Source organism: Echinops telfairi, unplaced genomic scaffold (genome assembly GCF_000313985.2).
Source record: "Echinops telfairi isolate 266 unplaced genomic scaffold, ASM31398v2 ScPeMD7_60;HRSCAF=208, whole genome shotgun sequence".
NCBI lineage: Eukaryota > Metazoa > Chordata > Mammalia > Afrosoricida > Tenrecidae > Echinops > Echinops telfairi.
Window position 1 is genome coordinate 33972354 of NW_022103958.1, and position 22873 is coordinate 33995226.

The following is a 22873-nucleotide window of genomic DNA, read 5'->3' on the forward strand; positions in this document are numbered from 1 at the left end:
CCCACCTCCCCACCAATTTGGATCACTTGTTGTTCCCTTGTCCCTGGGTTTGTTAACACCACTTCCTTTCCCCCCACCTCCCCATGTGCGCTTCTTTGAGCTACGTTTGCGTCATCTCAGTAATGAAGACTTCAAGGACAAACACACCTGACTCCACTGAGCCACAGTCTCATGATGGACTGTTCACTTTGATTACAGTGGCGAACACCCTGCACATCTACCCCTGGATTAGTTTGGGCATTAACCATGTACGTCTGGCAGCAGCAAATGCTGAGGTGTGCGGGGAGGCTTGGCGCTGGCTTTCAGGCCCAGGCTGTGTGTCAGCGTGGCTGGGCTATGGTTCTCGGGTTTAGCAGTGACGTCATGTGGCGGTTGTAGTCGTCTTTCATGTGTGTTCACGTGGGTGCCTCTGTTTCACATGATGCCGCTTTCCTCACCACCGTCTGGTCGTTGGAGCTTGACTGTGCCGATCAGTGAGGAGCACACATATTTTCACTTGAATGCCAATCAGTTCTGACAATTGGATCACCTCTAGTGGGCACTCTTTTATTGATTTCTGGAATGTGATGCATTTTCCAAATGTTTTTGAATAGTACCTAATATTTATAGGGAGCTGTTTTTGCTGTTGGCTGCACAAAAATGTCTTTTTTCCTCTTGGCTACTATAAAAACCTCGAACTCCCTGCCACCGAGTCAGTGCTGACTCATAGCGACCCCCTGTGGGCTTCTGAGACTGTCACTGTTGGTGGGAATAGAAAGCCCAGTCTCTTTCCCAAGGAGCTGCTGGTGGTTTCGAACTACTGACCATGCGGATCACAGCCTAGCATGCAATCACTCCACCCCCAGGGCTCCTACATGACACGTATGAACTTGCTTGAAAAGTAATATTGTATTTCTGGGGAGAGTTGGTTTACAGAGCAGTCGGGTTCACAAACAACAATCGCCACACAAGTTGCTGAGCGGCGTTGCTTATGTTCTTCACTGAGTGGGAACATTGTTTGCATTCTGGTTTTACTTGATGGTCAACTTGATCTCGAGTGGCATGAAGCCAGTCCTGAGAAACATGATTGTATGCAGTCTTCCCTCCCTGCTTATACAGGAGAAGCATGTGAATCTGTTACATATTGAGTCTCGAACATCAAAGAGAAGAAACTCAGAATTTGAGATTTTTGTGGACTGTGATATCAACAGAGAACAACTGAATGACATTTTTCATCTACTGAAGTCTCATACCAGTGTCCTTTCTGTGAATCCATCAGATGAGCTGACTGTGAAGGAAGATGGTAAGTTTAAAAACTGAAAATACTACTCATAAGTTTAGGAACCGAAAATTATTTTTAAAGGACTAAGTACTTAACATGTGTCCAATAATATGTTTGTGTTGAAGGTCTGAAAGAAAATAAAATTAAAACACTCTCTGACTTGAAGTCTGGCAGGGAAGGGACCACAGGATACAATTGTTCAAGAAAATTTAGAAGAAAAATTATAAAGCAACACAAGTTGCAACACAAGTGAGGGAGAAACAAATTCAAAATCATTATCAATTATTTCTGTACTACCCAATCATCATTCATTTCTTCATTTTACAAAATATCCATTTAAAAATTCTTAATCACTTAATAAACACTTGCTGACCATATCATGGTGATTTGCATCTAGCAGATAAGAAGTGACTATTTGAATGTGTTGAGACTGTTGACAGGTGCTGACAACTGCAGTGTGAGCATTCCTCTCTGTCCTTTTCCCAAAGCAAAGGAAAAGCAATAAAGCCTGGTAACTTTTCAGACACTCGGGTAGCAAAGGCATCTGCTAAGTCTTCCATTTGTGAACAAAAATTTTGTAGTTGGGGATACAAAGCAAGTTGATAATGCAGTCACATTTTAGATATGGTACTGAATTTAAAATCATCCCGTCAAATGAAATAACAATATTTAGACTGATACTCATTTGTCATGCAATCATATGGCTGCATAATTACTAAAACATTGATATATGTCTATTCCAGCTGACAGATAGTTGTTTCCTCAAGTTCCTTGAATGACTGTCCCCTACCGAGTGTGCCAGGTCTTCTACCTCCTATGCACTCTCGTCCCACAGGAGTAACTACGGGGCTGACACCTGGTAGAGCAGAGCCTGGGACAGCCTGGTGTCTATTTTGAGTGATGGATGCCCCTGTTGTACTTGTTGTTGAGTCTCTGAATACCATTATAATGTGAATTAGAAGGAATATTAGACTGGATATGAGGATTACATTCTAATCCTCTCTCTTCCATTAGAAATAAATTACTGTGAGTTAATTATTCTATATCTTTGGGCTTTGGATAACCCATGCCTAAAATGAGGCATTTGGTAAAATGGTTCATTTGATATTTAGGGTGCACCAACTTATCAGATATTTCCTCTAAGAAACGGGGATACAAAAATATAGTCCTCCTAGTTTACAGTCTTGCAAGCCAGATATATATATATGTAGATACATTGTATTAAAAGACAGTAAACACATTTAGAAAGATAGGAACCTAATGTCTTGGGAACTCAGAGCACAGAGAATTAGCTCACCTATGGAGGGGAGCGAAGGGGCCCTGTTGGCACTGTGGGCTAGGCATTGGGCTGCTAGTCAAAGATGGCCAGTTCAAACTCACCAGCTGCTCCACAGGAGAAAGATGAGGCTTACTGCTCCCGTCAGAGTTATAGTCTCAGAAACCCCCTGTAGGGTTGCTGTGAGTCAGAATCAACTCCAAACAGTGGGCAGAGGGTTGGGGAAAGCTTCGTCACATAAGGGGGTCTTGCTGATTTGGGTCTTCAAGAATGAGAAGAATCTGCGTAGGAAAACAGAAAAGGAAATGAGGTGGGGATGAGTTTTCCAAGCCGAAGAACTGGGGGAAATAAAACCAAATCAAACAAACAAAACCAATCCAAACTTGTTGCCATTGACTTGATTCTGAGCAGATAGGGTCGCTATGAGCCGGCATTGACTGGACAGCAGTGAGTGCGCTGAGTGAGACACAGATAGTAAGTCAGTACGGTAGGTGACACAGGGTAGAACTGCTCTATAGGGTCTTCTTAACTTCAATCTCTATGGGCAGAGATAGCCAGGCCTTTCTTCCGTGGCACTGATGAGTGAGTTTGAGCTGCCAGCCAGTCTCATGAGGACTTAGACGCCTGAGAAGGCCATGGTGGCAGAGACACAAAGGACCTCTAAGATCCTTGGTACCAACAAAAATAAACTAACATTCAAAGTTCTTGTTAAATTTGCACCTCGGCCGCTAGATAAGATTGTACTTGTTTATTTCACCTGGTAGAGTAAGTAAATCTGCAATATATATATTCTGGTGGGGTGAGGGCAACTTTTATTCTGGTATTGAAATACATTTTCCCAACACTTTGAAAAGCTCATCCAACTACATGTCTATCTTTTTTTCTTTTAAAAAAATCATTTTATTGGAGCATGTACAACTCTTATCACAATCCATACATATATTCCTTGTGTCAAACACATTTGCACATCTGCTGCTCTCCTCATTTGCAAACATTCTCTTTTCACGGGAGCCCCCAGTATCAGCTCCTCATTTTTTTCTCCTCCTCCCCCACCCCATGTCTATCTTTCTTTTTAAAAAAATGTTATTTGTGTCTATCTTTCTTTCTTTTTTCTTTTCTTTATGTCTATCTTTCGTAACCTCTTATTTCTTACTGCATTATTTAAGATGGTCTCTTAAATGTTGAGTGACTTTTTTTTTTTTTAATTTTTGCAGGTATGGAAATGGTTCCTTGGTTTCCAAAGAGGATTTCTGACCTGGACTATTGTGCCAACAAAGTTCTGATGTATGGATCTGAACTAGATGCAGACCATCCTGTAAATATGTCTAATACATCTCTTTATGAAAAAAATTAAGCAAAACTAAACATCAGGGGCAACTTATTCCTGGGTAAATACTGATTCTAGAGGAAAGGGAGTCTAGCCTTTCTCCTGGTTTTCAGAACCACCAGCAGACTTTCATTTTGGTGGAATTGAGCATAGCTGATTTACGCAATGGCCACTGGCTGCCAGAACATCTCACTTCATTCGTTGGCTTTCAGACATCCGCCCCATGCCTGGCAGTGCTCATATACTAACCAGGAGTCCTATTCACACAAGGACAGTGTCTACTGTCAACTTTCATTAAAAGGAAATCAGTAGTAACTCTAAACTCACTGCCATCGAGTCAATTACAACTCAGTGTGGCCCTACAGGACGGGGCATAACTGCTCTTGTGGGTTTCTGAGACTGAAACGCTTTACAGGAGTTGGAAGCCTTCTTTCTCCCAAGGAGTGGCTGGTGGTTTTGAACTGCTGACCTTGTGGTTAGCAACCCATCGCACAACTACTACACCACCAGGGATGGCTCCTAAATATATGATAGTATGTTAATATTAACTTGGTAATAATGATAACATATGATTGCCAATACTATGTTATTAGAAAGAAGAGGAAATATAGGAAGGAGAAAGTTATTTATTACCCTTGCTGTCCCACCCATGTAATTGGTTTATTAGCTGATTCCTCGAGCTGTTGTCTGGGATACAGTATGAGCATATTTGAGTCAGGAAATTATTAAGTCCAGAGCATTAGGATGGCTTACAGAGCTTTAGAGCCTGTGAGGGCAGGAGACGAGGGTACAATTGTGGAGTCTCACCGAGCACAGCTTCACTCTAGAGTTTTTACTTCTGCTTAGCTGCATGAATGTGACCTTCTGCTGCCAATCCATCCATTTATTCTACACGACATTGTTGAGTAACTATTGGAATGAATAGATGACTGTTCTTGCCTCAAGCCTCTTACAGTCTGGTTGAAAAGATGCAGCACGCATAGATAAGTAAACACACACAAAATAGAATATGAGAAGTGTGGTAAGTGAAACATGCGCCCGAGAGTGGTCACTTTCAGTGGAGGAGATCAGAGGAAGGCAGCAGTTCGCTCAGGTGGGCCTTTCAGGATTTTGGAAGGTAAGCTGTAGGGAAGAAGGATAATCCAGGAGGGATTTCTGTGAACACAGGCTTAGGGGCAGGAAAACCTGGGGCATGCTTATGGAAAATCAAAGCAAATGAAACCAATCATCCAGTCAGTTCTGGGACTGAGAGACAGTCATGGGAAGGTGAGGCCATCAGTGATCTACCAAACCACAGTGATTTCCCTCTCTAAGTATGTCTTCCAGTTGCTCCTTACTCATCCTTGCTCTCTCAGCTCAACTGCCATCTTGCCACCTCCTCCTACTCTCAGAGGCTCTGTTAGATACATTCGTGCCGAAGAGGCCTTTCGGACTCACAGCGAGTCTCTGTAGAACAGAACGGAATGTTGCTTGTTTCCACACCATCCTCACAATAGCGGAATGTTTCAGCCCACTGTTGCAATGTGTCCATCGTGCCCATCCATCTCATCAAGGGCCTTCCTCTTTTTTACTGACCAAGCCTGCTGTCCTTCTCTAGGACTGGTCCCTCCTGAAGACATATCCAGCGTAAGGGAGACATTAGCATGCTCTAAAATCCCAATATGACCATTTCCTGCCTCTGTCTAAAGGCCACCACTGATTTCCCTCCTAGGTAAATACCCAAGGGCGCTGACACCGTATGTCCACCCCAAAAATTGTACACAGACATCCATAACACCATTATTCATGACAGCCAAAAAGCAGAAATAACTCAGATGTTCAGGAACTGACAGATAATAAATTGTGGTCTATCTTCACAATGGAATATTACTTGACCATAAGAAGAAATAAAGCATTGCTATATGCTAAAACATGGATAAAACTTGAACATTATGACAAATGAAAGAAGCTAGATGCTATTGTATGACATATTTTGGCATATTTTATGTGAAACACCCAGAGTAGCGAGTCCATACAAACAGAAAGTAGATTGCTGGCTGCTTGCAGCTGGGGGAGCCCTGGGGTGGTACTAAGAGTCAATGCCCTTGGCTCCTAACCAGAAGGTTGAAGGTTCAAGTCCATTCAGAGGTGCCTCAGAAGAAAGTCCTGGTGATCTACTTCAAAAACATGTCGCCATTAAAGTCTTATGGAGCGCAGTTCTACCTGGCATACATGGGGTCATCATGAATCAGAAGCCCCTTCACGGTCTCAAGAGGGGCTGTGGGGCTGTCTGCTAAGGGGTCTGGTGTTTTGTGGAGGAGTAATGAAAATGCTGTGATGGTGATGGCCGCACAGCTCTGTGAAGATGTGAAAATCTATGAAATTTTACATTTTAAGGTGTACAATTTATGGGATATGAGTGATATTTCAATAAAGCTGTTTGCTTGTTTTTAACTTTTGAAGGCCTATTGATTAACAAGGTAGATCACATGCATGTCTACCAAGTACTGTGTGCTAAAGGAAAACCACCCCTTCCGTGGGGAAAGGACTTGCTCTGTGTGCACACTTTGGTGCCGTTAAGGAATACTATAATTATAATGTATGAATTTCCTGAATCTAAGTGACAATGATCTCCTGTTACAGTATGGGAACAGAAAATCCCGTTGAGAATCATTTTCAGCCCGGACAAAATTCCCATTGCTGTGTTCTTAGGACCACTGTGTAGAACCTTCCAGGACTCCGACCATCCAAGGCAGGCTTCAACTCAGCCTTTCAGAGACGATGTTGCAGCTTGACGCAGCAGCTCGCATGATCTCGCCCACCAGGAGAATGTTGGTGGCAGTCACAGTGCAGGAGTGTAGAAGCTGTTTCTTGACGCAATCGTTTTCCCATCCACCTGCTCCAGAGGCCACCAGCAGCTCACCTGTGTTCAAGTCCACATTCACAAGCTGATGAGACTCAATGCGCCATTCAAACTTTTACTAGAGTTTCCTGAAGGTCAAAACCAGCGTTCTGAGCCAGAACCTGGGGATAATGAGCAGCTAGCTCATCAGCAAATGCTTGGACTCCAAGCTGGGCCCTGCCCTTGCTGCTGGCCTTCTGCTCCATGAGAGCCTCTGCCATAGCCATTTCCACTGTACCAGCCCCAGGGACCTAGCAGCCACCATCTAGGGCATTTCTGATGGCCCGCTAGCCATCTCAGATGGATTTGTTATCTGAGTGAGGGTGTGCTTCTTTGGTCCTTTGATCAGGAGCATGACTGGGCACGGGTTATTGCGCTTCTCCATGAAGGTGAGTTTCTCTTCTCTCAAGGTGCACGCACAGACAGGCGCCTGTGGGTCCCAGGCAGTCGGATTCAGGTTGTCTAAGGAATTTAGAGCTACCTCACCACAGGCAAGCATCACCCTCTCCATGTTCTCTGCTTGGCTCTGCACAGGCCCAGGATGCCTTCCTCTGGCCAGGCGTTTAAGGCAAAGGGGTCAATTTCCTTGTGGTGAAGGATGACAATCTTTTTCCTGGAATCCCTGCAGACTTTCTTCTTCAGCTCTGTTATTTTCTTCACTCGGTCTTCAATGAATTTCCTTCTCGGCTTTTACGAGTTTCTCTCCTCCGCACGCTTGTAGAACAGAGAGACACACTTCTTTTTCCTCGTTTTCCAAGGACACATTGCGTCTTCCACGCTTTTCTTCATGTCAGGATGCCAGGCCCGTATCCGTCTCTGATCCTTGTCTCATCTCCATCACTTCAACCACGAAAAGACCATTGGGCTCAACTGGCTTCCGAACCGCCAGAATGGAGTCCGCTGCAGGACGTCAACAAGCTCCGCATGGACGTGGGTGTGCAGCGAGGTCATGGCCACATCGATCAGTGTCTCTCTTGGCTGACTCTGATTCGCTCCAGAAGTCGAACGGCCTTTTCCATGGCCTCTTCAAAGCTTTCAGTGATTATTTGGGGAGGCCAGCCTCCAGAAACGTAGAGGTTGGCCTGCTTCAGCGGCTCCCCAATGACCAGGACGTTAAAACTAGCGCCTTCTCCTGTTATGCCATCCTGGGCTGTGGCGACTTTTGCTAACCAGGAGGCTGTTGGGTGTTGAGTGTGCATTTGATGGAGTAGGGAGTTGCCATCTTTTATCAGTGTGATGCTCCCAGCACCGCACACAAGCATCTTCAGAGTGTCCTTAGGGCCCAGGTTGGTCCTCAGCACATCCTGCAGTCCCTGGCTACCCTGATGTTGACTGCCAGCACCACCTTAGCTCAGGCCACCTCGGCCTTCGGGTTCAGGGTCTTCACAGCCAACATGGTGGGGCCGGAAGAGGAGTAGGAGCTGGGGTTTTGTTTTTTTAAGTCACCGATGGCTTCCCTTTACTCAAAATTTAAAATCCAAGCTTTAATTAGCAGGGTCTCTGGGGGCACTGTGAGATAAATATTGGACTGGGAACCAGAAGGTCGGCCCTTCAAAGTCACCAGCTGCTGCTCTAGAGAAAGAGGAAGCTGCCTGCGCCCCGCAAAGATGCTGCCTTGGGACTCCTCTCGAGGGTCGCTACGAGTTAGAACTGATTCGACGGCAGTGAGTTGGAGCACCTAGTTCTCAGAAGAGCCCTCGTGACACAGGGGGCTAAGTGTTGAGCTGTAACCAACAGGTGGGTGGTTGAAACCCCCCAGCGGCTCTGCAGGAGGAAGCTGAACCTGTCTCATCTGGAGAGATGCCAGCCTCAGGAACTCTAGGGAGCTGCTCTCCTCCGGCGCCCAGGCCACTATGGGTCGAAATCAACACAGTGGCAGTGACGTTGGTCTTGTCTTGTTCCACACGCTCTCTAAGTGGTCCACCTCACTCTCCAAGCTCCAGAGACTTTCGTGTCTGTGTCCCTGGGTTCAGCCCTCATCTCGCTGCTATTGTTTGTGCTGCCCCCTCCCCCGTGGGCCCCGGGCTTCCTCTCCTTTGAGCTCAGGGCTTGTCTTTGGGAAGCCTTTCTGTGCCCAGCTCTCCTCTTTCACAGACACTAGATGATAACTTTCTTTTTTGGGGTTCCCAAGGCGTTTGGGCATCTTTCCGACACACGCATATCCCGTGACCTTCTCCTTGCCAGTTGATGTCAGCCCCTGGCGAGTCTCCATTGCATCTTGCTCATCGGTGTGTCTCCAGCGTTTGGCACCAGGTGAGGTGCCTAACCATTGCTGTTGTTGCGTCGATCCCTGCTCACTCTTGTTGTCAGGTGCCATCGAGGCGGTTCTGACCAGAGCGAGCCTACACGCGACAGAACCAAACCCTGCCCCCTCCTGCTGCGCCCCACAGGCCGGAGCCCATGGTCACAGCCGCGGTGTCAGGCCATCCCACGGAGGGCCTCCCCTCCTTTTGCTACCCTCTACTTCGCCAAACACGATGTCCTTTTCCAGGGACTGGTCTCTCTGAACAACACGTCCAAAGTATGTCAGGTGAAGTCTCACCATCCTTGCCTCTAAGGAGCACAGCAGGTTGGTTGGTCCTTTTCGCAGTCCATGATACTTTTCACATTTCTTCTCCAGCACCGCAATTCAAATGAATCGATTCTTCTTTGGTCTTCCGTCCTCCATGTTCATCTTTCACACGCACGTATCCGCTATTTATAGCAACCTTAGGTGACAGAGTAGAACTGTCCCATAGGGCTTCTTAAGCGGTAGGCATTCATAAAGCAGATCATCAGTTTTTTCTTGGAAACCCTAAGCCATGGACTCAATGCCCACTCATAGTGACCCTGTAGGTCAGAGAAGAACGGCCCCTCTGGGGTTCTGAGACTATAAATGTTTATGGGAGTAGAAAACCTCTACATTCTCCCGCTGTGTATCACCCACTACACCACCAGGGCTCCTATAGAGCTGCTAGGTGGGCTAGAACCACCCACCTTTCAATGAACAGTCAGCACTTAACCACTGGATCTCCAGGGCTTCTTAGATAAGGGTTTCTTTGTTATGTCAATGAGTGTCAAGGGAAGCGTCTCATTCTCCCTTTCAGGTGTCTTTAACATTCTCCTCCTGTTTGCATTATGGCCTGCTTCCTCTTGGCTTCGGCTTGTAATCTAGTTTTTAAAAATCGAATATTTTCCTATTATTTTATTTTATCTAGTTTTTCCTCAAATACTTTTCATAGGTGTACATTTCCATAGTTGCTCATTTGTGGTTTTCATTACCATTATTGGCTTGTGCAATAATAAAAAAGCACAGACATATCAGCAACATTAGAAATGTTTGCTTGTGCACGGTATGGTAAAAATCTAAGGCTAGATCTAGTTAAAGCACAAGTTCAATTACTATGACTCACAGGAGCATGTAATGTAAAGTGAGGTTGTTGAGTGATTAGGAAAAGCAAACTCACCCAAGGAAAAGTGCTGTGTATTTAACTGGTGATGGTAGGGGTGTGTTTCTTCTTCCTTGCACTATTTTATCTTCTCAGCCACTTAGTGACTTCAGAATACAAATGATTATAAGGTTCCAAACAGTGTTTGCTCACAGTGATGATTAGACGACTCTTGAATACATTCAAGTGGTGAGGAAATGTTCCTTACATAAGATTTTCAAAGCTTCTTTAATATGGATATTTACGTTTTTTATCTTTAATTTTCAGGGCTTCAAAGACAATGTCTACCGTGAAAGACGGAAGTACTTTGCAGACTTGGCTATGAATTACAAACAGTAAGTATATTATAGAGGTCATTTGTCCAACCTTCAGATAATAGACAAATAGAATATATTGTATCAGGTTAATAAATAGGGCATCAAATAAGTGTTCCTAGATACTGAAGGATAACTCAAAATCACTCTTCTTTCATCAGTGGGGATCCAATTCCTAAGGTTGAATTCACTGAAGAGGAGATTAAGACCTGGGGAGCCGTGTTCCAAGAACTCAACAAACTGTACCCAACCCATGCTTGCAGAGAGCACCTCAAAAACTTGCCTTTGCTTTCGAAGTTTTGTGGATATCGGGAAGATAATATCCCTCAACTGGAAGATGTCTCCAACTTTTTAAAAGGTAATCAGAGAATTAACTTTTGCCAGGGGGATGCCGAACTCTGTTTTGCTCACGACAGAATTTTAAATGGGGAAATAGAACCCACTAATGGGGAGGTCTAAAGTTTGCTGGCCATGTTTGCATGTTGTGATGAAAATCTGTCCTTGGGTATTAGATCCGGTATGGGGCACTCAGGGAAGGGAACAGAATTATAAGGGGATTTGCAAACATGCCATGCAAGTGGAGCCTGAAGGACTGGGGGCCATTGAAGCTTTATGTAGGAGCCCTGGTGGTGCAGCTGCTGACCAAAAGCTGGACGACTTGAAGCCAGCAGCAACCAATGTAAATGCTTCCTCATAGACTGACCACCTTGGAAACCCTAAGGGGCAGTTCTATTCTCCCTTGTAGGGTGAGTGAGTTGGAACTAACTTCATGGTAAAGGGTTGAGCTGGGTGTTTTTGATGGCTTTATTTAAATATTTGAGAGTTGACCTTATGTAATAGAGGGATGATTGTGTTGCCCCAAAGTAAAGCTCTATTACGTTGACACTCCAAGTTTTGGGCCAAACTGGAGAAGACCTTGCCAAAAGAGACCTCTTAAAATAAGGATACTTGGATTGTCATTCTCTTTATCACATGCTTTGGCTTTTACAATGTCTCCGAGCCTGAGCCTCAGTTTCATAGTTGTCCCAGTGAGGAAAATGATTCTTATTCCTTTAAAGGTAAGAGAAGGTGTGCTACGTGTCTTAGTTTCTCAAGGTGGCCATAACAAACTACCCTGTGAAGGCTGGCTGCAAAGAACAGATATGCATGTCCTCACAGCTGTACCAGCAGGGCTCCTTGTCCTGAAAGCCAGAAGCCTAGCTCAGGGTGTTGGCCATAGCCAATGCTTCGGAGGGCTTTGAGAGAAAGGCTTTCCGGCCTCTATCGTAGTTTCTGCTGGCTGCTGGCAATCCTCGGTGTTCCTTCTCTGCTTACCGATGCATCTGCTTCCACAACCACAAGGCATCTGTCTTCTCCCGTGTGTCCCTCCCTACTGTAAGACCCCATGGAGGGGAGGGGATGCCTATGGAGGGGAATAGTGCTCAACCCAGGATCACGTTAACCTAGCTGAGAACATCTGCAAAGAAAACCCCGATTTCCCCAAACAAGGTCACGTTCACTGGGACACTAGTTAGAATTCCAACCTATCTCTGAAGGGACACCATGCAATCTATACTACTGTGTAAAAGGCACAACTTATTGCTTGACCTATGGTAAGTGTTGATTAAGTAGTAGTTCTCCTTAGTTCACGTATAAGAACACTGTGTCTAAAGAGATTGGCTGCTAACTGAAAGGTCAGCAGTTCAAACACACCAGTGGCTCTGAGGGAGAAAGAGGTGGGAGTCAGCTTCACAAAGATCTACAGGCCTGGAAACCCTGTGGGGCCAGTTCTAGTCTGCCCTGTAGGATTGCTATGTGTCTGCATCGACTCAACAGCTGTGGGTTGGTGGCTGTAGTAGGTGCATTAGACACGTTAGTTGCCACACCTTCCCCAAAGTGTCACTTTGCAGAGTTACAAAGCTGTGGTCATTGGCTATTGGCTCTGATGGTTTCCCTCCATGTTCTCTTTTGCTGGGCAGAGCGCACAGGTTTTTCCATCCGGCCTGTGGCAGGCTACCTGTCGCCAAGAGACTTCCTGTCGGGTTTAGCCTTTCGAGTTTTCCACTGCACTCAGTATGTGAGACACAGCTCCGACCCCTTCTATACCCCAGAGCCGTGAGTATTTAGTTTTGTTTCTGCCGTTTAATCCTCAGCTGGTCATTGACGCTCATGGTGCCTACCCGTCAGGGTTCTTGTGAGGATTCAATGAAGCAGCACATGTATATCCTTTAAAGCAGCACTTGACACCTGTCATATATGCTCTGCATTCCTAAGTCATCCGGACCCCTGTGTGCAGGGTAGGGCTGGGTTCCCTACATTTTCAAGGGTTGATGTTTCAGAAATCAGAATGCCTTTGGGTTGACTTGAACTATCATCCTTTACTTAGCAACCAAGCACGCTGACAACCATGTATGCCAAACAGGGTTGTTATTATTAACTGTTAGGCAGCAGGTGTTGTTCTAGATGTAGGGAAATGCCTGTGAAAAAGTTCCTGCCTTCATGGAGCTGAATTCTATTGGGGGATACATACTTATTAATTGACAAGTAAATATATATGAGGGTAAGTCAAAAAGCATTGCCACAAACCCATAGAAACCTTTATTAAGCAAAACTATCACAATGTGAAGCTATTTTGGGGGTGGTGGTGGTGGAAATCTTCTCCATTAGGTCTATATACTCCATTAGGTCTAGATACTTTCCATATCTCTAATCCTTGCTTGAAGTATTCTGTGTTCTTTGATTTACACCGTGTCAAACTGTGTTCCCTTTCAATGTTCATCTGAGATCTAGGGCTGGCTGAGAGGCAGTTGGATGTTGTGCACCTGAGTGCCAGAGGGCTTGAACCAGAACCATTTCTTTACTTGATTAGCATCCTTTAGGATCCATTACCAAAGTAATACCGCCTAATCCGTTTGAATACAAAAGGAAGATCAGATGCTGAATTTTTAAAAATTCAGGATTGAATGATTGAGGAACCAGGTGTGTTCAGCATCACTGTTTGACAATCTTGTACTTCTTTTTTTAGAGATACCTGCCATGAACTCTTAGGTCATGTTCCACTCTTGGCTGAACCTAGTTTTGCTCAGTTCTCCCAAGAAATCGGCTTGGCATCACTCGGCGCTTCAGAGGAGGCTGTTCAGAAACTGGCAACGGTACATGTCTGGGCGTGTCTGTGTCGATCAGTGATTCACAACTGGGGCCGAGTGCCGGGCTTGGGTGCAGTTGAAAACTACATATTCAAGACGACCCCTGAATGTGTCTCTCTTTCTAATACTCGAATTCATTTTTGGAAAGGATGATCTATAACTTGAAGCTTTATCAAAAAGGGACACAAATTTTAAAAAAGGCAGAGGAAACTAGACGATAACAATGTGAATCATTTGTGTACCTCTTGTTTTCCAATAAAAATGAGAGAGCCGCTGAAAACAAGCTTTGTTGTTGTGGTTCACCGAGTGCAAGCCCTTATTCTAATCGCACAAAGAGGAGGGAGGCCTAGTCTCTGCCCTCCAGGAGTGTCCACACCCCTTCAGGGACAGCTTTGTGAGAAGGAGACAGAGAGAAAGCCAGGCTCTGGGCAATGGGAAGGACCACCAGGTGAAGGGTCCAGGGGAGAGGGAAAGTGGGACCACACTTTTACTGTGCCAGCTAAAGCAGGCAGAGCATCAGGAGGAGACACACAGGGAATGGGTTGAGAAGGGCCCGGGTGGATTCAGGGGAGCAGTGAGAAGCTGGGGTGGAGGGGAGGCGATATGAGTAAGGCCAGGTAGTTCGGAGCAGTGCTTCTCAAGCGGTGCTGTGGGTCCCTGGCATCCCTGATGCTCTCGCAGGACATCCAAAAGGTTGAAAACCATGACAGGCAAAAGGTCCAATCTAAGTGCAAGGTAAACTAAAACCCTAGTTACTGTGGATTCTAACTCATATCATTGCCATCCTGTAAGACAGAGTGGAATTGCCCCCAAGGCTTCAGTCTTTATGGAAGCAGGCTGCCACAGCTTTCTCCTGAGGACTGGCTGGTGGGTGCCAACCACTGACAAGTCAGCTAGCAGCTGAGTGCTTAACCTCTGCCCCACGGGGAGTTTAATATAGCAGAACTCATTGATACCCTGTTTCCATGATTCCACATTGCAATTGAACTTTTAAGAAGCTATCACTTCTTATGTTTTGATGTTGTGTCAATAAAGAAGGTCTATAATCTGCAAGGGGGCGGGGGGCGGCGCACAACAGCCTCGGTTGGACACAGGCAGATGTGGACTGAAGATGACCCCGTGTCTGTCCCACATGGCCGCCAGCTGAGGGGGCTGCTGGGAGGAGTGGTGGGGTCTGGCAGAAGCTCAGTGGAGAAGGAATTCTTTCAAAATAAAATGAACTGAAGGTGGAAAAAAAAAAAAAAAGAAGGTCTATAATAACCTGAAAAGGCTATGAAAATATTCTTCCTTTTTCCAACTACCTATCTGCATGAGCTGGAATTTTCTTCATGCTTAGCCAAAACAATTGGTTACAACAGGTTAGACATACAAGCAGATATGAAAATCCAGTTGTCTTCTGTTGAGCCAGATGTTAGAGAGACTGTATTAAAAAACAGTGCTTCTTTTTGTTTTGTTTTAGAAAGCATGGCTCATTCTCATTAAAACGTTATCTATACTACCACATATTGGATTCCTTACCAGTACTTTTAACATTTATTAGCAAACAGTTAAAGTTTTTCTCAGTTTTCATTTCTAACTATAACTATAGTAAGAGATCATCCACTTAAGCAAATGCTCCTTGGTGCCCTCAGTCATTTTGAAGAGGCCAAAGAGCTCTGGGAACAGAAGTTTGGGAACCACTATGTTCGAATGAAGTCAGATTGTGGAGGGACTCTTTGGAGCCAGATTGGGGACCTTGGACTTTATTTGGGGGTCCTTTGGGCCAGGGCTAAGAGTGATGGCTAGTTTTAAATGGAGTCACTCAGGCGATGACGGGAATACCGATGTTCTTTTTGCAGTGTTACTTCTTCACTGTGGAGTTCGGGCTGTGTAACCAAGATGGGCAGCTCCGAGTCTATGGCGCCGGCTTGCTTTCTTCTGTCAGTGAACTCAAAGTAAGAGCCGCCAATCTTTGCATGTAGCCAGAGTCACACATACTCGACAGCATCTGGAATACTTCGTGGACACGAACGAGAGTTCACGGTGGAAAACACACAGGATAGAAGTAAACATTTTTCTGAGAGGCATTTTCTCTATTTCCCCAGCTTCCCCATTTTACACACGCACACACACATCTTTTAGAATACAGAAGTGTTTACGCCGTTCTGCTGTTTCCTCGCCAACGGCTGGCACACTACAGACAACTTGTAGACTTTTTAGAGCACTGCTCATTATCTAGCCAGTGAATGAGTTAACTTAGGTTTGTTGACAGACCGATGTGTGTTAAACACTCTCCCATATCCTGGCTTGCCCTTCAGAAGCCAGCCATCTCGGAGTAGCTATTAGTCACGTGTACCTGAAGCAGGGTGGAAAGTAGGGTCACTGTGTGTGCTCCGGAGTATGGTAGCACGGAAAGCCTTGGGTGCTTCCTAGAGGGGAAAACATTTTAACGAAGTAGTGGGGATGCTCTTGTGGACTCATGGACAACCGCAAGCCAATGGGCTCACTGTTGTTACTTGGACATTAACAATATTGTTAAGCTAAGGTTCAACAGTGGTAGATCGGGGCCCTGTCATTGGTAACACATTTCGGGGTTAATTTCATTGAATCCCAACTGTGTTGATTCTAACAGTTGTGGGTATACGATATGCTTGATGAAAATCAATGGTATGCTTTGACTTACTGATTCTTTGTCTTCTAGCATGCACTTTCTGGACAGGCCAGAGTGAAGCCCTTTGATCCCAAGATTACCTGCAAACAGGAATGCCTCATCACAACTTTTCAGGATGTCTACTTCGTATCAGAAAGCTTTGAAGATGCAAAGGCGAAGATGAGGTAAAGTGGATCTTTCTCATGTCTTCATTTTCCTCTCCAACAGACAGGTCCGGAGATGGAGCAAGGCCTCCCTCTGCCCTTAGTAGACCATCTTTTCACAGCAGGGAGGAGATGACTATACAGTGTTGTGGGGTCATTGCAAATATCAATCAGGCACAGATCCATAAGAAACTTGTTTTCTCACCCTTCTTCCCATTTGACAGTTTATAGTCCAATAGGGAAAGTAAATATATAAAAATTACTAACAATTTGTTGTTAAAAGTTGACAGAAACACAATGAGCCTCAGAGAGACACAATGAAACATTGTTCCTGGCTTTATTCAGAAGCAATTGATTCCAACCAAGTGCACTGGGGGAAAACGTAATGACATTTGGGAAGGACAAGAAGGCTGTATGAGATGTACATGTGTTTAAGGTTTAGGCTAAGGGACAGCATGGAGAAAGCTAAGGATATGGGGGAGATCAGGGTATATGTGTGAAGAAATCAAAGCTATGCTTTTACTATTAATCAGCTAAGTGTGTGGTTAAGAAAGGAGGCTATTGGAGAAAGAGAGACTATTTAGGAAATGCTTCTCGTATTTTAGGTGAGAAATAAATGTCTGAACTAAGATAGAGGTACTAGGAAAGGAGATGACTATAGAACCGAATCAACAAAACCTGAAAGGGATCTTGATGTCACACTGTGAAGGTGGGAACAGATACGGGCTGAAGATATACTCTTTATCTTACAGGGATTTACTGTTAACCATGAGCATTCGTGCATGCCTAGAAGCAAATAACAATTCAGCAAGCTGTCCCCTAGCATCCAGGACACCTTTGTGCAAATTACAAAAAGCAGTCCCCTTAAGTAAAGTGTTTCGCCAATTGGATTTCAGCCCCTGCTGATGCACAATTGCCTTCAGCTGTACAGCTGTCCCCGAGGGTCCTCAACATGACTGTCTTGAGAGATGCCAAAGGAGAGGTTCAAATGTTGATTTAATATGCAAAACCATAGATAAAACTTGAAGAAAGGGTACTACTTAGATCATTTGAGAGAAGGCTAAGGGAAAATATTCTAAGCAGAAAGAAATACATGGATACAAGAAGCAGGAGGCTTCTTGATTTCGTGTGTGTGTGTGTGTGTGTGTGTGTGTGTGTGTGTGTGTGTGAGAGAGAGAGTGAGGGAGATGAGTGAGGGAGGGAGTGAGTGAGTGAGTGTGTGTGTGTGTGTGTGTGTGTGTGTGTGTGTGTGTGTGTGTGGTGAAGTTATGTAAACCACAATGGAACGGTCTGTTACTATGTAGTCACATGTGGCCATAGTGTCTGTAGTCTAGTCAAGAGATGTAAAGAGTAGTAAGTTATTAGAGGCTACCCATGTGGTCTTTCTCTGATAATGCGGAGATAGATGGATCCATGCTACATTTTTTAACCCAGGCGGGATTCCAGGGGCTTCTGCACATGAAGTATGAGACAGTAGACCAGGTTGGATTCATTTACATCTAATGAAAAATTAATTGTCTCTTGCATAGTGGGTGGAATGTGGTGGCTGTTGTTTGTGTGGGTTTCATCATTTTCTCTAGAAATTGATTGTCTTCTTTGTTATCTTAAACAGAGAGTTTACCAAAACAATCAAGCGTCCATTTGGAGTGAAGTTCAACCCATACACACGGAGTATCCATATCTTGAAAGATGTAAAGGGTATAACCAGTGCTATGGATGACCTGCGGCATGACCTGGACGTTGTCAGTGACTCCCTTGCTAAAATCAGCAGGCAGCAAAGTATCTGACAGTCACCTCTCCTGACCCAGAAGGCATTGAGCATCATTTCAGAGGCCTGGGGGCCAACTCTTTATTTTTCTGAAGAACGTGGAGGGGACAAAAGGGGCAGCAATTTCTAGCCAAACCACATTCTGTCATCTCATCTTTTAATGCATCACTAGTGTAGGTACATTTACACTTAGATACTCTATCCAATCACTCCTCCCCGCTCCCTCCCTCTCTCTGCTTGATAGTTTTATTGAGATAGAATTCACATATCATAGATTTCACAGGTCATGGTTTTTTACAGAGAATTTAGGTGACCTAATGGAGCTAGTCCCAGTCTGATTCTATTTCCCCATTCTTTCTGGAGTAAAATGACTTTGGTGATCAGTTGGAATACTTCACTGGGTATTAAGGAATTGACTGGTACTGGTTCCTGAGATCTCATTTCTAAATATTTATGCCTGAATGTATATCAAGATCTCTCATGTTCTATGCCTCAAGCTTTTGTTTTTGACCCTGTTCTTCCTCTGCCGTTTTCCCTTGGGAACGTCATCAACACTCATGACTTCAGTTCTTCTTTCAGTGACTTCATATTTGCATTTCAAACCCTCCCATACGTTTTGAAAAATTGTTTCTTACTTCCAGCTGCTTGCAGCACACTTGCATCCGAGTGGCCCACAGATTAGGGCCATGCTCAACAACTTCGTGTGGCGCCACTCACACAGGAGGAGTTGGGGCTGCGCAATACGCAGCCCTGCCAGATAGCTTACACTCAGCAGGTCCAAAGGGAACACAGAACCACTTTATTATTATATTTCATGAGCTTCCTTTCCCGGTCATCACATTTCTGTTAACGGTAATGTATGGTCAGAGTTATAATTTTGGCCAGTTTTCCAACTTTAGTCAGCTACTTAAAAAAAAACAATGTCCTTAATTTTTTTTTCACCCGAGTAGGTGAAATTGTATACTATTTAACATACTACTTAACATTTCAACAAACCACTAGTTCTCTAAATGCTTTTTCGATCTCAAAAGAAATTAGAAAAACCTTTTACGAAATATATTTTATTTTTTGTTATCCTAGGAAATAGAACCATGAAGAATAACTCATATTATTTTAGATTTGATATTACTTAGCATTTTAGTAGTGAATCAGCTATAGACCTAAATTAGTGGATAAAAAAATTATACAATGTAATTATTTACATGCTTATAGTTAGTCCAATCAGTTGCAAGGAAATATTAAAAGTAAATCATAACAGAGCTGGATCCCAGCAAATTGTGTGTGCTGTATTTGGTTATTTTCATGCAACTTAACCATAGTGAAGCATCATAGTTACTAAATTTTAAGGTGATGATACTTAAAATTGCTCTATGAGTAAAGCACATGAAGATAAATGTTGAAAGTACAACCCTTATGGTTCACAACTTCAGAATAATCGAAATGGTTAATGATTGATTTTAATTTTTCTAAACTCTGGATTTAGAGTATTTGGTCCTGAGTCTTAAGCGATTTCATGCATTTAAAATATGTCTTGAAAACCTCTGAGAATGTGTTGATAGCTACTCAAGTATGGAAATGAAACTGAATTAACATCCTGGCTCAAGATTGTTAATCGTGTGAGTGTTAACTCCCAGACAGGGAGAGGACATTGCTGATGTTTGGAAGAAAGCTCCCCTAGCTGGTCCTCAGAATGCCTACCTTTCTGGAGCATTTGTCATTTGGACTTACGCAAATAGAAGTGGCACATAAAAATGGGCAGAATTATTGTTATTTTGAAAGTTTGTTCTCAAAGCAAACAAAAAAGTTACCTAAAGAACATATATTAGCATTCATGTATGCATTTTTAAGAACAGTCTAAAAACACTGAGGTTTATTTCAGTCTAGTTTTTGTTTCACACACACACACACACACACACACACACACACACATATATATATATACACACACATACATATATATATATATATAATATTGGCTTGCAAGTTTGCTCTTCAACTGGAGAATAAATGTATACAAAATTAACTTTTTCAAAAGTATTTATTTTGTGAATCTTGCCACACTAAAAACTGATTTAAATTTATTTGAGCAATTATTTCCATTTAAGAAACTACCACCTCCTTATGCCTTTTAAAGATCCAATAGATGTTAGTCACAATAGAAGCCAAATAGCCTTTGGGGTCCAGACGTCACCTTTTGGAGTTCTCAGTAGAGTCTGAATCTCATGTTCCTGAACTCTCAAGTGAGATGTCTATTTCACTGAGTTACTAGGGAAAATTAAAGAATGTCCAGAGAGGATTTGTAAGAAGAAACTTCCCAAACATCACTTTTACTGGTAACCTAGCATTCTATTGGGTGGCTATCCTGTGATTCAATCAATTTATTTTTAAAATTTCAGGTGGTTTCTAGGTCTTTCCTATTAAGTCTAATTCCAGAGTGAATACTTTGTAAGTTGTTTTAGTGCACTTCATACCTAACTAAATCAACCAACCCCAAGCTTGCAGCCACCGGTGCGTTCCAAACTCAGAGCAAGCAAACTTATCGGACGGAGTAGAGATGCTCCTTCGGGTTTTCAGAACTGTACATCCTTACAGGGGCTTATTGCCAAATAATTCTCTGATAGAGCAGCTTAAAAAACAAATGAAAACCTTGCTGCCTTCATTTTGATTCTACTTCGATTCACAGTGACCCTAAAGGACAGGGTAGAATTGTCCCTGTGGGTGTCCGAGTTTATCAATCCTGATGGGAGCAGATAGCCTCCTCTTTCTCCCAAGGATCAGCTGGTGTGTCTCCTGACATTGGCTGGAGGGTGTGAACTGCAGACCTGTAGTTACACTGTATGCGTGACCCGTGTACAGCTACGGGCTTGAATTGCCGATCTTCTGTTTAACAGCTTAATGCGTAAATAACTGTGCCACCAGGGCTTTCTTTGTACACAGTTCTGGTATGTGTGTGTGTGTTAAATGGTCAGAAGTGGAAGTACTTGATGAAATATACATATGTGTATACAATATGTATAAATACATACATATGTAAGTAAAACATAACCTTGAAGACCCTCCGTGAGTTGGATTGGCACAGCAGCTACAAGAATGGATTTAGACAGAACCAGGCTGGTGAAGACGGTAAGGGCTCCCTCTGCAGTGTTTCATTCTATTGTACAGAATAGGATTCCTATGACGTAGAACCAACTTCATGACCCCCTAACCACCACTACACACACGCACACGCGTGCGCACACACATGCACACACACGCACACGATAAGTAGAAAAAGTATTGCTACTTGGGTTTCGGTTCATACATGAGCATAACATGTCTCCATGATTAGTGAATAGGTTCAGACAATTTCACTCAGTAACACGCCTAGCAGAGTCTCATTAGGATGACTAAAGTGCCATAAAACAAACAAACAAACAAACAAACAAACAAACAATTTTGAGGTCAGGGCTAGTATCAAATTTTTAATAAAAGTCAAGTGGACATTTTCCCAAATCACTGAAGCTTTGCAGCAAATTTATGGGAATGCCATCCCTCATGAAACAAGTTTCTAGATGGCTCAAGCATTTTGACGAAGGTTGGGAAGACCTAAAAGATGACTTCAAGGCAGAGAGGTCAGCTCAGTGCCTTTTTTTTCCCAAGGAGGGGGGGTCCGAAGGGGGTGATCCATAAGGATAATCTTGATAGTCTCTTGAAGGACACGAGGCAATCACAAGGGCTTATTAGGAAGTTTTTGTGTGTGTTGTTTTTTAAATGGAAACTGTATTGGTGAGAAAGAGGTCAGGAAAGTTATACCTTGGATTTTCCCCATCACAACAATGTGCCTGCTTATTCTTCGAAGGTAGCCAGAGCTGTTCTACGAGAATTCTGTCAGGAAACCTTAGAGCATCCACCCAAAGCCCGGATCTTGTCCCGACGGATTTCATTTTGTTCCCCAAATTCAAATACCATTTAAAAGGAGCACAGTAGGAGTGACTGGAGTTCGAAAACATTTTGAAGTGGTCTAAATCCAAGAGGGCAGAATAATTTGGGAAGAGAGAGGTGGAAACACTACTTTCATAGGTCTAGCTGTATGCTTCGTGGAGGATATGTTGAGAAACAAGAGGTTTTTAACTTTTGATACTTTTGTCTATTAAAGGTTTTTAAAATTTTGTGGTATGTATCTTAGAAAGTTTATGGGAAAATTCCATTATCTTTCAGTTTCATTTTCCACTAAGTTTTTGAAGCACCCTTATAAGTCCTGTTGGCATAGAGGGTAAGCAATGGACTGCAAACTGCAAGGCCAACATTTCTAAACCAGCAGCCGATTCGAAGGAAAAAGACAAGGCTTTCTACTCCTGTAAAGAGCTACCTTTCAGAAACCCACAGGGGCAGTTCTACCCTGTCTTAAAGGGTTGCGATGTGTCGTAATCGACTCTATGGTCATGGGTTTGGTTTTTGATTTTATCCATCCATCTATCCATCCACCCACTCTCCAAAGTTGTTCCCTGTCCTTAACCTGGTTCCCATAGCAACCCACTCACAACTGAAGGAAGAAACACGGCTCAATCCCACCCACACAATCCTTGTTATGCCAGGGTACATTGTAACCCCTGTGGCAGAGGGAAGCGGGGAGGCGCTCGACAAGAGGACAGGGGTGGTGCGGCTGCACCGAGTGAGCTTCAGAAAAGAGCGCGCCGGGGGCGGGCCCGCGGCAGGGCCCC

The 22873-nt window shown here is 43.9% G+C and overlaps 1 protein-coding gene and 1 pseudogene across 1 annotated transcript in view; one reads left to right on the plus strand and one right to left on the minus strand.

Moving 5' to 3' along the window:
• The window catches only part of TPH1 (tryptophan hydroxylase 1), a 28104-nt gene extending 8483 nt beyond the window's left edge, over nt 1–19621 (plus strand). Inside the window, exons 2-10 of the mRNA XM_004711579.3 lie at nt 1099–1282; nt 3752–3852; nt 10441–10508; nt 10649–10845; nt 12446–12581; nt 13492–13618; nt 15451–15546; nt 16293–16426; nt 18018–19621. Coding sequence (XP_004711636.1) covers nt 1099–1282; nt 3752–3852; nt 10441–10508; nt 10649–10845; nt 12446–12581; nt 13492–13618; nt 15451–15546; nt 16293–16426; nt 18018–18192 — 1218 coding nt within the window. The 3' untranslated portion in view covers nt 18193–19621. The remainder of the gene's footprint in view (nt 1–1098; nt 1283–3751; nt 3853–10440; nt 10509–10648; nt 10846–12445; nt 12582–13491; nt 13619–15450; nt 15547–16292; nt 16427–18017) is intronic.
• Nucleotides 6603–8141, minus strand: LOC105979439 (annotated as a pseudogene).
• Nucleotides 19622–22873: the final 3252 nt, after the last annotated feature.